The sequence below is a fragment of the Callorhinus ursinus genome, unplaced genomic scaffold, assembly GCF_003265705.2.
Source record: "Callorhinus ursinus isolate GAN/ISIS: 27379988/994484 unplaced genomic scaffold, GSC_fseal_2.0 scaffold32, whole genome shotgun sequence".
In the NCBI taxonomy this organism is placed as follows: Eukaryota; Metazoa; Chordata; class Mammalia; order Carnivora; family Otariidae; genus Callorhinus; species Callorhinus ursinus.
This window is the reverse complement of record NW_027397094.1, coordinates 10,921,680-10,935,903: the sequence shown is the minus strand read 5'-3', so window position 1 is coordinate 10,935,903 and position 14,224 is coordinate 10,921,680. Positions and strand designations below refer to the sequence as shown.

Genomic DNA, 14,224 nt, shown 5'->3' with positions numbered 1-14,224 from the left:
GAACATGTAAAGATTGTTTTCCCTAGAAGCTTATTCTTGGAAACCACTAGAAATAACAGCAGAGTCCAGGGAAAAGCATAAATCACTGCAAATATTTACAGGCTCAAAGAGCCAGTGGATTATCCTTTGGTCACTGAATTGCCTTCATTCTGGCCTATGTGTAATAGCCAGTTAGTTTAAGAACTTTGGGGTGATTTCTCTTTTTAAGTGATGCACGCTCTGGTGCTTACATCCCACATCCATGAAGGCATTGTTCTTAATGGTGACTGTCCCCACCAACACCCGTGTTTTCCTTCTTCCCAACTTTTGTTCATAAATTCACTTGGAAACTAAGCTGTCCCACCAAAAAGTCCGCAAATTACCTAAACAATTTTTAGATATACCTCGTTATATTTTTATAACTACATTAGAAGGGTTAGAATCTAGTTATATTATTAACATTTTAATGGTTTACAATGGTTTTATTTGTTTCAGTTCACAGTGAGGACAATTAGCATGGTTTTATTGCATTTGTTTCTGATGTGTGTTTTCTTTCTTATTTTAGATCGTGTTACCTCCTCACCTAGAGAGAATAAGAGAAAAACTGGCCGAGAATATCCATGAACTCTGGGTTATGAATAAAATTGAACTTGGCTGGCAGTACGGTCCGGTACGTAATCTTGAAATTTATTTTCAGATTTGTTACTACATCTTTCTAAAAACATAACCTCTTCTCACTCATCCTGCTATTTGGCAACCTGAATCAATTAGATTGATTTTTTTTTTTTTCCCCTACACGTGAGTTTTTGTTCAGTTTTTCTTTACAAGAGGGAATGACATTATTGTCATGTTTGTTGAAGGATGGCTCAGTTGACTAGACAATTGAAAAGTTGTCATTCTCGAGGCTGAGAGTTATATTTTTAAATCAAAGTTAATATATACAGACAATAGGCATTGACTTGTAAGCCCCTGAGGAAAAAAGAAACTCACTGAAATTGAAAGTGAAAGCTGAAAATGGAAAGAAATGAGTCATTTTCCTTTTCCTTTATCTGGTGCTTTGCTTCTTTTAGTCTTAACTGTGTGTAGCAGTCCCTACAGGTCCTGTGGGCTGAGGGCCGCAGTTGGTTTCATAGGTGGAAGACAGACTGAGATATAATGATTGGATATATTTCCAAATTATTATTTAAAGATCTTAGGGGGCACCTAGGTGGCTCAATTGGTTAAGCATCTGACTCTTGATTTCAGGTCTGGTCATGATCTCAGGGTCGTGGGATCGAGCCCCATGTCAGGCTCCATGCTCAGCAGGGAATTTGCTTGAAATTCTCTCTCTTCCCTCTCCCTCTGCACCGCCCCCCCCCCCGCCCCCACCATGCTTGCTCTCTCGCTCACTCTCTCTCAGATAAATAAATAAATAAATAAAATCTTCAAAAAAAAAAAATAAAGATCTTAGTTTATGGTTTGTCAATAAAATTTATATTAAAAATATTTCCTATGTAATTCAGTGTATCATACACCTATTTTTGGCAGGGCTGTGGCAATACTTTTATTTTTATAATATTATTAGCCTAGGTAGCCCAAAGTTTCTAACACTTTCTTATATTTGACTGAATGTAGAAATGAGTGCATTCACCCTCTCCTAGTTTATTGCATTGAGCTTTAAATACGGAACATTTTTTATTAGTGCTAGTGGTGAATACCATACCCCACGCTACTTCCTCACGTTTATATATTTATTTAGAGCTTTCCATTTTCACATACAGTCTATCAGGTTATTGGGTTAAATTTTCATAACAGCACACAGGGCTGTTATTTCAGTTTTGCTGGTGATGACATCTCTGAGAGTTGGGCCTTGACAGTCGCAGAGCTCATGAGGAGCTAGCACTGGGATCCAGACTTTCTAGCTTTTACTCTAGAACTGTTTTCACTGTAAGACTTGCCAGTGCTCTTCGAATGACCGAGGTGGGAGACGGCAAGAGTTTCACAAATGTGTGCCTGGCAGTGGGGAAGGGGAAACATGATTGCGAGACATGTTTTAGAGTTCACGTTTAGGGTATGGGGAAGAGAGGGAGGGAAATCTGCACAAGTTTCTGGTTTTTGCTTGGACACCCAAGAGCACAGTGGTGTCCATGATTCTCCCATGTAGAGAAGAGAGGCGAAGTGGAATTACATAAATGGGGAGTAGATTATTTCAGGACTTGGACACCTTCATTTCTACTTTGATGTTTAGAATTCAGAGTGAAATTTTGTAATTCTAGATTTCACTTATGGATCTACCCATTAAGTACGTATGATTTATGCTTTTGTGTAAGTCCTGTTCAATTGTAAAGATCACCAGGAAGAAGAAATGATATGTTATTTTTAACTTAGCGATGACCTGAAGAGTTTAAAAAAAGTTCTTGCGGGGCGCCTGGGTGGCTCAGTCGTTAAGCGTCTGCCTTCAGCTCAGGTCATGGTCCCAGGGTCCTGGCTTCAAGCCCCACATTGGGCTCCCTGCTCAGTGGGAAGCCTGCTTCTCTCTTCCCCAGTTCCCCACTTGTGCTCCCTCTCTCTCGCTGTGTCTCTCTCTGTCAAATAAATAAATAAATTCTTTTTTTTTTAAAGGTTTTTATTTTTTATTTTTTTTTAAGATTTTATTTATTTATTTGAGAGAGAGAGACAATGAGAGAGAGAACATGAGAGGGGGGAGGGTCAGAGGGAGAAGCAGACTCCCCGCTGAGCAGGGAGCCCAATGTGGGGCTCGATCCTGGGACTCCAGGATCATGACCTGAGCCGAAGGCAGTCGCTTAACCAACTGAGCCACCCAGGTGCCCCTAAATAAATAAATTCTTAAAAAAAAAATAAAAGTAAAAAGTCCTTGCTTAGGTTTGCGCACTTTTTAGGTGGCATTTCCAGAACCTGGGCTGTCATCTGGGAGCTACCACATGGTAATGCTGTGTCATTTAGGACTCCAAGAAGATAATCTATCTACTAGTGCAAGGATCTAGAACATCTTTCTCATTAATTCATTCCTAAAATCTTGGATTTTGTTTACTCTGATGGCTGGCTAATATACACTTTGAAGGATTAGTATGAAAAGTGCCTGAATGAGGCTAACTGATTTTTGTTAAGATAAAGGAATAATTTGTAATATCTGCAAGTTACAGTGGGTGAAATGCACAGCTGGAACCCCTGCAAAGACCTTAGATCAGTCACGTTGTCGATGGACATCTCTAGTCCGTTTGGCTCTAAACACATAAAATCACTACACATTAAAACTAAGTCAGCACTACACCTTTCTTATGTAGACTTCATTTCAATACGTGAAACATTTGTTGAGTGCCTACCATGTATTAGGCATGTTCTAGGTGCTGGGAATACATCAAAGAAGAAAAGAGAACAAAATCCCTCTTTTCTTTGGTCTTACATGTTAGTGCTAGGAAATAGACCCTAAACCAATAAGGGTCTGGTTCTGCCAGCAGGTGGAATTTGTTACGGAAGAAAATGAAAGTGTAGGGTGAGTGGGCAGTTGGCCATATTGGGAAGGGGAACAGGATGAACCTGGTTGAGGAAGTAAGATTTAAGCAAATGCTGGAGGGGGCTGGAGGGTGAGCTTGCAGGTGTCGGGGTAGAGCAGGCATGGGCCCTGGGGCCAGGAACTGTACCGAACAGAACAGGGGGCCCAGGTAATGCCCGGTTTTACCACTGACCGCAAACATTAGCGTGCCTGGGGCTTAACACGGACAGCTTTGCTGGGGTGGTAAGCTGAGCCTTCCTTCTTGCTTTTCCCCTTCATTTTCCTGCCACGCAGTTGGATTGCCATTGCTGGTGTCTGAAATTGGAGATTTTTATTATGAGGATTTTCTGTCCTGTTTCAGGTTAGAGATGACAATAAGAGACAACACCCATGTCTGGTGGAATTCTCCAAGCTGCCTGAACAGGAACGCAATTACAACTTACAGATGTCGCTTGAGACCCTGAAGTGAGTTTAACTTTTCCTATTTTCTGATCTGCCTGACCTCAAACAAACAAGGTATCAATACACTTTAATTCAGTTAGAATTAAATTAACTCAGAACTTTTCATAATGCACAGGTGGACTGGATCACTATTTGTTGGGAATTAGACTTTTGACCCTGCTATTTTATATCTTTATGCTTTATAAAATATTTACCAAAGAGTGTTCTATGGATATTTTGGGTATTACAGAATACGAGGGTTCTTTGATCAGATAAAATGCTGTTTGCAGTGTGGGCCAGGGACCAGGTCTGTTCACAAATTGCTTTTGATTTGTGACAACGTAAGTAAAGATACTAATAGTAAGTGTTGAAAAACTTTTATACCAATTTAAGGGAACAATTTTATGTCTTATTGTATCTCTTAATTTATAAAATGTAGGCTTGTATTTTATATGTCTTCATTTAAAAATTTTAATTTTCTCTAACAAGTTTTATTGTATTTTATCAGAGAATCAGACCACAACAGGCTGGAAATTAAAAGAAAATTGGCCCTTCATCACAGATAGTTTGAGAAACATTGCTCTAATATATTTTAAAGATGCTGAGTTAAAACAATTGTTTATTTTACTGATGGATTTTTTTAGTGCTGTGAATCTCTAAAATGGGATGGAATCCGTTTACCACCTTTTTTTTTTTTTTCTTCCAGAGAGTACCTTGTTTTTACCACACCATCTTTTTTTTTTTCCGGGGTGGGGGGGCTCTGCCAGAGAAACACATGTTGAGAAAAGCTGCCTTAGGCAATTTGCATGTTATCTTTAAAGGCAGGTATGCTTTTCAGTGACACTGTCAATTGTGTTCAGGAAATTTGCCACTTAACCATTGCAAATGAAAGAATGAGGTGGGGTAAAATGAAGGAAAGTAATTTTAAATTTTAATATAAAAGTTTATAAAAGGGGCACCTAGGTGGCTCAGTTAGTTAAGCATCTGACTCTTGATTTTGGGCATGGAGCCTGCATAAGATTCTCTCCCTCTCCGTCTGCCCCTCTAGCTTTCTCTCCCTCTCGAAAGAAAAGAAAAGTTCAGAAAATATTTTTAAGAAGACTATCATGTTTCTTTAATTGCTTTTCTATCCTTGGTGGCCTCTAGAACTAGATTTATTCAAATAGGCCACTTACCCTAATGCATGTTTATATTAGGCTTATATACTTGTGAACATTTTTGTTTCAGTTTTGTTAAGAATAAGCAGTTACTTCCTTGAAGTGATTTTACCAAGGACTCAGATCATAAAACTTCACCATTGTGTCAAACTCTAGGTTTTGGGTTCAGGGGTATTTCTTCAAAGATGTGATTGTAATAATCATTACGGAAATTAACATATTGGGCATAGAATGAGTTTAGGTTCTACTAGTAATTTAAAAGGAAAGGGAAATATATACAAATCAAGTAAATTGAGAACCTCCCAGAGATAAAAACTGACAGAGCTTGCCTGTGATGAAGAGTGCGTAATGCATGGCTATGACCTGTGTACCTCGTGTTTAGGATCCCCTGCCTCCCTTTGCATTCTTGATGAGGGGCTTGTACATTTCAATAAGTGATTCACGCAGCTCACCATTTGCTCATCTTTTTCAATGAAATGTTTTATTGAAAGGTCTAAGATAATTTAGTTAAATTTGTAGTACTTTCCCTATAGTTTTAGTGATTGACAACTAGCCAGCTATTGCAAAGGACAGATCCCAGGAAGCAATGAAGTGGAGAAAATTCTGTATTTGCATAGTGTGTGGATTCTGACTGCATGTAATCTGATCTCATTCCTAAGAGGGACTGAGGGCTGGTTTGATTAATCATCACACTGCATGTACCCTGGTGCTATAGCCCACGGTCAATGCTAATGACCTTTTCCATGAGCTAATCCTCAATATTTTATGATTTTACGATGAGCTGATTTAACCTATTTCTTTAAAATTTAAATTAGAACAGGGAGAACCCCTACTTCTCCAAAATTCACACTTAGCCCAATCTCCGTAGTTGAGAGTAAGCACGGTAGTTTCTTTCTGTATTTCCATTAGAACCTTGTTTACTTGGTAGCCCCCAGAGCAGAGTAAGTAAGAACACAGGCTCTGGTGTTGGATGGTATGGGGTCAAGGACTTGCTGCTCCAAAGGGAGTCTTAGATTTTCCGAACCTTAGATTTTCTTCCATCCATAAAGTGGGGGTCATGGTGTATCTGCTTCATGGAATTGTGGTGGGGACTAAATGATAATGCTGATCAAGCTTGGAGCCCCATATGTCTGACACACCCCATAAAAGTATCATGGGAAGGGGACACCTGGGTGACTCAGTCAGTTAAGCGTCTGCCTTCGGCTCAGGTCATGATCCCAGGATCCTGGGATTGAGCCCCATGTCGGGGGTTCCTGCTCAACGGGGAGCCTGCTTCTCCCTCTCCTTCTGCCTGCCGCTCCCCCTGCTTCTGCACTCTCTCTCTCCCTCCATCTCTCTCTCTCTCTCTCTCTCTCCCCCCCCCACAAATAAATAAATAAAATCTATAAAAAATTCATGGGAAGGATCAAAACTTTATTCATTTGGATTCTGAGGAGTGCCAAGTAACAAATAAGCAGAGGCTTACTCCAGAATATCCCTTATTTTGGATTGAAGGGTGATTTCACGTGAATATGAATTTTAGATGCTTTTTCTGTGATTTTTTTTTGTCATGTAAATTGTTGGGAAAGACAGCTTCAGATTTGCTGGTCATCTGTGTATTGCAGAGCCCTGCAAAACTTCCAGCACCCTCTCTTAGGACAACCCAGTGGTTACAGCATGCCTGTCAACCCACCCCCGATTTAACCAGTGTCACTAAAGGTTTAGTTTCTGCTTTACTTACAGTAATTTCAGAATTCCAGATCTTGACTTTTGAATAAATGACTTATGTTTAGGAAATGAATGTTACAAGGATTCTTAACATCTCATATACTTTCATAGAATCTTTCCTTGGAAGTTAACAAAAATAGAGCAAGACTAGAACAATATTTTTTCTTCTGTTCAAGTAGTTTTTTTCCTTAAAATTGATTTTGGGAAATGCAATGTGTTTGTATATATATGTAGGGAGGGATGGGAGGCATAAAGACACAGGGACACCAAGGAGAGCAATAGGGAAGGGAGAAAAGTAGTTAAGGAAGAGGCATGATTTTTGTCTAAAAGAGAAGGTTTATTTAGGTAATTTTATAGCTTTGGTCGGTTCTTGATCTATCCATAGTTATGTAGGTTAACGCTTGGAGGGTAATCTCACAGGGTCATCTTCGTTTTGACATGTATAACCTAAAATTTAATGTGATAACAGTGTATGTATAAATACATGCAGCTCTATCTACTTATACCATCTGTCTTATCTGTCTCCAGATTTTCATTTTTCAGATGTTGTGGAGGATAAGTGTAAGTGAATTGTAGATACTTGCCATATCCCTACTGGAACTGACTAGACCCTAGAAATTCTGTAACCCAAAAAGGATAAGCCATTGTATCTTATTCTTTTGAGATAGGAGAAACCACTCCCTGTCGTGGAGAGTAAAGTCACATTGTTCCATATAAACCTGGAGGACTCTAAAGGGAGTGCATGTGAATTGTAAGGATCTTCCTTGGGAAAAATCAACCGAAGGTCATTCAGGGGAGGAAAAAAATAGAGTATCTTAAAAAATGGACAAGTAGTTCCTGGCAAACAGGGATCCCGATATGTCATTTGAAAATGAGATTTGTTTCTAGACTAGAAAGTCCCTGAAGGATTAAAAACATATGGGGAATTTGTATCTAATAAAGGTTGCATTTCAAACCAGGGGTAAAAGATGGATTATTTAGTAAGTATTTTATGGAGAATTGGATATCTGTCTGAAAAAAAAAAATAAAGCTAAGCTGTCCTTAAGCTAATAGAATCCCTTCCCCATCACCCCTTCACAGGAAAGCATGGACATTTTCCTTTAAATGATTTTACAAATGGGGAATTTCTGAGTGCCATATAAAACCCAAAAGCCAGAAGAAAAGATGTAAAATTTCAGTTATATAAAAACAGATTTGGAATTCTGCTCGGAGATGATAATATAAAGAAAGTAAAAAGACAAACTAGAGAAAAATATTTGCAACTCATATCTCAGACACAGGAAGAGCTTCTAAAATGCAGTTAAAAACCCATATCTAATGGGAAGTTGAACAAAGAATATTTTCACAGAAAAAAGTAAATACAAATACCAAGCATATGAAAAAGGTGCTCAAATACACTTATTTTAAGAAAAATACATGGGTGCCTGGCTGGCTGAGTCGGTGGAATGTGCAACTCTTGATTTTGGGATTACAAGTGCAAGCAAGCCCCATGTTGGGTGTAGAGATTATGTAAAAAAAAAGATTATGTCTTAAAAATAAGACAAACTAAAATGATAATGAGATACCTTCTCTCTCTCTCTCTTTTTTAAAGATTTTATTTAGTTGTCAGAGCGAGAGAGAGAGCACAAGCAGGGGGAGCGGCAGGCAGAGGGAGAAGCAGGCTCCCTGTTGAGCAAGGAACCCGATGTGGGACTTGATCCCAGGATCTGGGATCGGGACTTGAGGTGAAGGCAGACGCTTAACTGACTGAGCCGCCCAGGCGTACCTAATGAGATACCTTTTTTTTTTCCCCTATCTAACTATCTATCTATCTATCTATCTATCTATCTATTTAGATGCCTTTTTAACCTACCAATTGACAAAGTTGAAGCAGTTTGAGAACTGGGAAGCGGGTAATGTCATACATGGCTGGTAGGAATGTAAATTACTACTGACTCTATAGACATTTGACAATATTTGTGAATCTTTAAAATGTATATACGCTATGACCCAGTAATTCCATGTCTAGGAATTTTTAACCCACAGATGAAGGATATAGTACATGTATTAAATGTATGAAGTTATTCATTGCAGCATTATTTGTAACAACAGAAGACTATGAACAAAGAACTGGGTAAAAACATTATGACACATCCAACTAATGGAATACTTCAGAACTGTTGAAAAATAAACCAGCTTTATATGAAAGAAGAGTATATCAGAGTTATGCTGTAAGGTCAAGATAGAAAATTGCAGAGAGCTCTCTCTTGTTATGTACCCATTGTGTAAAAGGGGGAAAACGAAACAATATGCATGCCCGTGTGCATGCTCACACACACACACACATAAACTTGTGTTAGTATTTGCACAGATTAGAGCAGGATATTCAAGAATCAGTAGCAATCAGTGCCTTTAGGAAAAGAAACAGGACTACAAGAAGGTGATTGGAGAAAGACTTACTATTCAATATATTGCTCTTTGTGATATTTCAATTTTCAATGACTTACTTGTTACTCAAAAGGATATGATTTATAAATAAATGTTTTTCCTTTGCTTTAAAGGCAATTTCTGCTCTGCTTTCAAGGTGGACTGTTACACCTGATTCCCCTCCGCCATTAGGTTGGGTTATTCTGGAGATAGAGAAGGAGTTCTTGCAGCTTATCTCTGCTTTTGTTTTCCAGGACTTTGCTGGCATTAGGATGTCATGTGGGTATATCAGATGAACATGCTGAAGAAAAGGTGAAAAAAATGAAGCTGCCCAAGAAGTAAGTTGAATGTCTAAGCAATATTAAATAGTCTGTGCATTGATTCAATCATGCATTCAATTACTTGGGTACAAATGGATTGGACCTCTTGATGGATACCTAGATGACTTGCCCTGAGAGGAGACAAAGTTCAGAAAATATTGGGAGTATGTTATAAAAAGTGTGTTATTTTTCTTGAATGTAGGTATGTGTGAACACACCAGTGCCCATATCCCTAACTGCTTATATCTAGTTTTCCACTTTGTACCCAAAGATATTTTTGTAATATAATTTGATTTTTTGAAGATTTATTTGAGAAAGGGAGAGAGAATGCAAGTGGGGGGAGGGCCAGAGGAGAGGGAGAGAGAGAAACTTAGCAGGCTCCACACGCATCGTGGAGCCTGACACGGGGCTTGATCTCACAACCCTGAGATCACAGCCTGAGCTGAAACCAAGAATCAGATGTTTAACCGACTGCACCACCCAGGCACCCCTAATTTAATTTGTTTTTCACCTAAAGAACATATTTTAGGAAGAGTTATAAAGTTGGTATTATTATGCCCACTTTAAGATGAGTAAACTAAGGCCGTGAATGCTGTCGGGGTGATTTTTGCCTGCTGGGCTATCACCTCTGTCCGTGAGCCTGTTGAAGCTCTCAAAACTTCAGCTTTCTCAGCTGCTAACGGGTGATACCTTTTTCATGGGGAAACGTTTGGTATTAAATGAGTAAGTTCGGGACAAATGATTGCTGTTTCATGTTTGTTTTAATTTCCAAGGCCTATGCCTTATAGATGGCAGTTCTGGCCACGTGTTAAGTAATATCATGAGGATAAAGCAAAGCAGCCACCCCATACTCTCCCATCTATCACCCTGACCTCAAGTTACCCCTGATAAATATAAAATCAAAATAGAAATCGCGAACTTGCTCTGCAGATGCCAGTTCCTGCAAGTAGTTCAACAAAAACTGTTACTCAGGTATTCCGTTAAAAAATGTGTAAAAGCTATGTTACTACGTAGCATATTTTTAAGTTCTAAACGTTTTCTTCAAAAGTTGGAGCACTTCCATTGGATGCTATTTTAGGGCCTTTTCGCATATTTACGTTTTGAAATGACACTTCTTTGTCAGTTTTGAGAATCACTAATAAAAGCAGATCCTCAGTGATTAGATATGTACCATCATCTATTTAAAACTATATATAAACGTCGATAATATATTTTTTGCATCATTTTCTCTTTGAATTGTATTTCCAGTCCATTTCCTTCACAAAATGTTACCCTATTAAATATATTTTGATTGATCTCTCTGATCATACTTCTTTATAACCAAATCTAAATTGAGTTTTGTTTTCTGTGATCACAGTACATGTTGACATTTTTCTTCCGAGGTATTATAATTAATTGGGTATACAAGTCTTCAACATAAATTCATTTTTGATAAAAATCAATGTAAAAAGTAAGATTTTATCGGAAGTAGTGCATAATGAAATGGATTCGGCTGTTCTTTTTCCATTTATATCATATACCCATGTATAAGCATTTATGGATAAAAAGACAAGTTCTGGGTCACTTGCATTCTTTGTTTACATAAATAAATACATTTTTATTAAAAAATTCAGTTCAAAGAAAAAATCTGTTGAAAGAAGAAATAAAAATCAGTGCAATGAACTGGAACTTAATAGTGGTTCATCCTCAAAAATCATATTGGATGACCTATCACATGGTGGCTCAGTCATGTCCTTCCTTGTTCAGTTTCTTAAAAGCAAAAAATTAGAAACTACCTTACTTGGGAAAGAATTTATTATCTTATGAAAGTCACTCACTATCTCGGTTTTTTGGTAATTATATCATAAAGACATTATTAAAATGAAAAACAACAACAAAACGAGTAGTTATATCTGCTACTCATTCACTTAGAGATGCCTAACCTGATGGACATAAGGATGAGAAGATGGAAATACTAATTTCAGATCACCTTTGCCAGCATAATATATTTGAGAAACTATTATTATCATGTGCTATGTGTGTGTGTGTGTGTGTGTGTGTTTATCTTGTCAAAACTTTGGGGCAAAGTAGTCTCTCTGAAAAGCATGAAATCGGTATGATTCCATCGATATGACATTCTGGAAGAGACAACACGGTAGAGTCAGTAAAAATATCAGTGGTTGCCACGGGTTGGGAGGTAGGAAGAGATGAATGGTCAGAGCACAGGGATTTTCAAGACAGTGAAAATATTCTGTATGACACTGTAATGACTAGATAATGTCATTATACATTTATCAAAACCCATGAAATGTACAACACCTAATGTAAGCCAGGGGTGACGATAATGGTTAATGGATGAACATGATGTCTCAATGTAGGTTCGTGAATTGTAACAAATGTACCACTTTGCGTGGAGAATGTTGATAATGGGGAAAGCTTTGTTGTGGAGGCAGAGGATATCTCTGTATCTTCTTCTCAGTTCTGCTGTGAACATAAAACTGCTCCAAAAAAATAGTCTTAAAAAAATAAACAACCCCCTCCTTGGGGTCAGAATTTAGCTTATTCAGTTTATGGAATTCATTTGCCATAAAACCTCATTGGTAAAACCAGTTTTCACTGTGAAAACCATCAGTTTAAATAGAATTATCTTTGGTCAGAAAATGTCAGGCTTCTTTTTTCTGTTGAAATAAAGGGGTTGATGTATGTTTCTGTAATAGCCACCTCGATTCTGATCTTAAATCTGAGATAAATAGAAACCAAATGATTGATCAATGGATACATAGAGCATAGGGTTTGCAATAAGTTAGTCTTGTTGAGGGATGGATTAAACTCCTCTGCCTTCATAATTTTTTACTGATGCCTTTTATTTGTGTTGCTTTTAGTAGTTCTGCATTACTTGAAAATAGATGGGGGAAATGGACACAATAATATCATTGAATGGAAACTATTCACACCTGCTGGCAGTCTATACTACATCTCAGTTTTCCATGAGATACCATCTTATTATTTATTGGCAAAAATTAAGAAATTTGTTAATAACAAGGATTGATGTGGATGTAGATCCACACAAGTCTAAAAGGTTGGAATGTGTTTACAATAATTTTTAAAGCAGTTTGGCATAATTGTATAAAATTAAACATTTGCACATCTTCTTACCCAGCAGTCACTCCTAGAGATATGCCCTAGAGAAAGTCCACATCAACAAACACGAAAGCCATTGTTTTTAGAAATACTATTTTTAATGGCATAAAAATAAGGGAGAGGAGTAGGAGAAATATTAGTCAGTAGGAAGATGGATTAAGTTGGATATAATCACATGATAAAATGAATGAATTTTAGTCATAAATGGCAACATAGATGAACCTAAAAAATAATGTTGAGGTTGGATAAGAATATATCCCACAAGGCTATATAAAGTATAATACTAACTTTAAGACTGAAAAACAAAACATTTATATATAATATGTATATGTGTGTGTATACACATATATGGGGAGCACACAGATAGGGTGGTATTAATAATATTCTAATTCTTAACGTGGTGGGTTGATGGAATTCACTCTGTTATAATGCTTTAAAGCATATTCTTTTGTGTCAAGAATAGTTTTTTTTAAATTTTATTATGTTAATCACCATACATTACATCATTAGTTTTTGATGTAGTGTTCCATGATTCATTGTTTGCATATAACACCCAGTGTTCATTATAACACGTGCCCTCCTTAATACCCAACCCCGGCTACCCCGTCCCCCCACCTGCCTCCCCTCCAAAACCCTCAGTTTGTTTCCCAGAGTCCATAGTCTCTCATGGTTCATCTCCCCCTCCGATTTCCCCCCCTTCATTTTACCCTTCCTACTATCTTCTTTTTTTTTTTTTAACATGTAATGTATTGTTTGTTTCAGAGGTATAGGTCTGTGATTCAACAGTCTTACACAATTCACAGCGCTCACCATAGCACATACCCTCCCCAATGTCTGTCACCCAGCCACCCCATCCCTCCCACCCCCTACCACTCCAGCAACCCTCAGTTTGTTTCCTGAGATTAAGAATTTCTCGTATCGGTGAGATCATAGGATACATGTCTTTCTCTGATTGACTTATTTCGCTCAGCATAATACCATCCAGTGCCATCCACGTTGTGGCACATGGCAAGATCTCATTCCTTTTGATGGCTGCATAATATTCCATTGTATATCTATACCACATCTTCTTTATCCACTCATCTGTCGATGGACATCTTGGCTCTTTCCATAGTTTGGCTATTGTGGACATTGCTGCTATAAACATTGGGGTACATGTACCCCTTTGAATCCCTACATTTGTATCTTTGGGGTAAATACCCAGTAGTGTACTTGCTGGGTCGTATGGTAGCTCTATTTTCAACTTTTTGAGGAGCCTCAAGAATAGTTATTTAAAAAAAAAAATATGACAGTGAAAATCCAAGTCCATCAATAATCATAAAAGGCAAATGGATTTATTTTTTCAGGAAAGATACAGATATTGTCAGATTGGATTCAAAAAGATAACTCACATTGTACACACCGCACAAAAATAAAACCCAGCTATGTGAAGACACATCACTAAATTTAGAAAAATGGAACTACTCTACGATCCAGATATTGCACTACTAGGTATTTACCCAAAGAATACAAAAATGCTGATTCCGAGGTATACCTGCTCCCTGGTGATTATAGCAGCATTATCTACAATAGCCAAATTATAGAAATAGCCCAAGTGTCCA

General features: G+C 37.8%; 1 protein-coding gene across 1 annotated transcript in view; it reads left to right on the top strand.

Moving 5' to 3' along the window:
- RYR2 (ryanodine receptor 2) overlaps positions 1-14,224 on the top strand; it is a 728,853-nt gene that overhangs the window by 424,867 nt on the left and 289,762 nt on the right. The window contains exons 23-25 of the mRNA XM_073878937.1: positions 545-649; positions 3,834-3,937; positions 9,438-9,521. Of these exons, the coding sequence (XP_073735038.1) occupies positions 545-649; positions 3,834-3,937; positions 9,438-9,521 (293 nt within the window). The remainder of the gene's footprint in view (positions 1-544; positions 650-3,833; positions 3,938-9,437; positions 9,522-14,224) is intronic.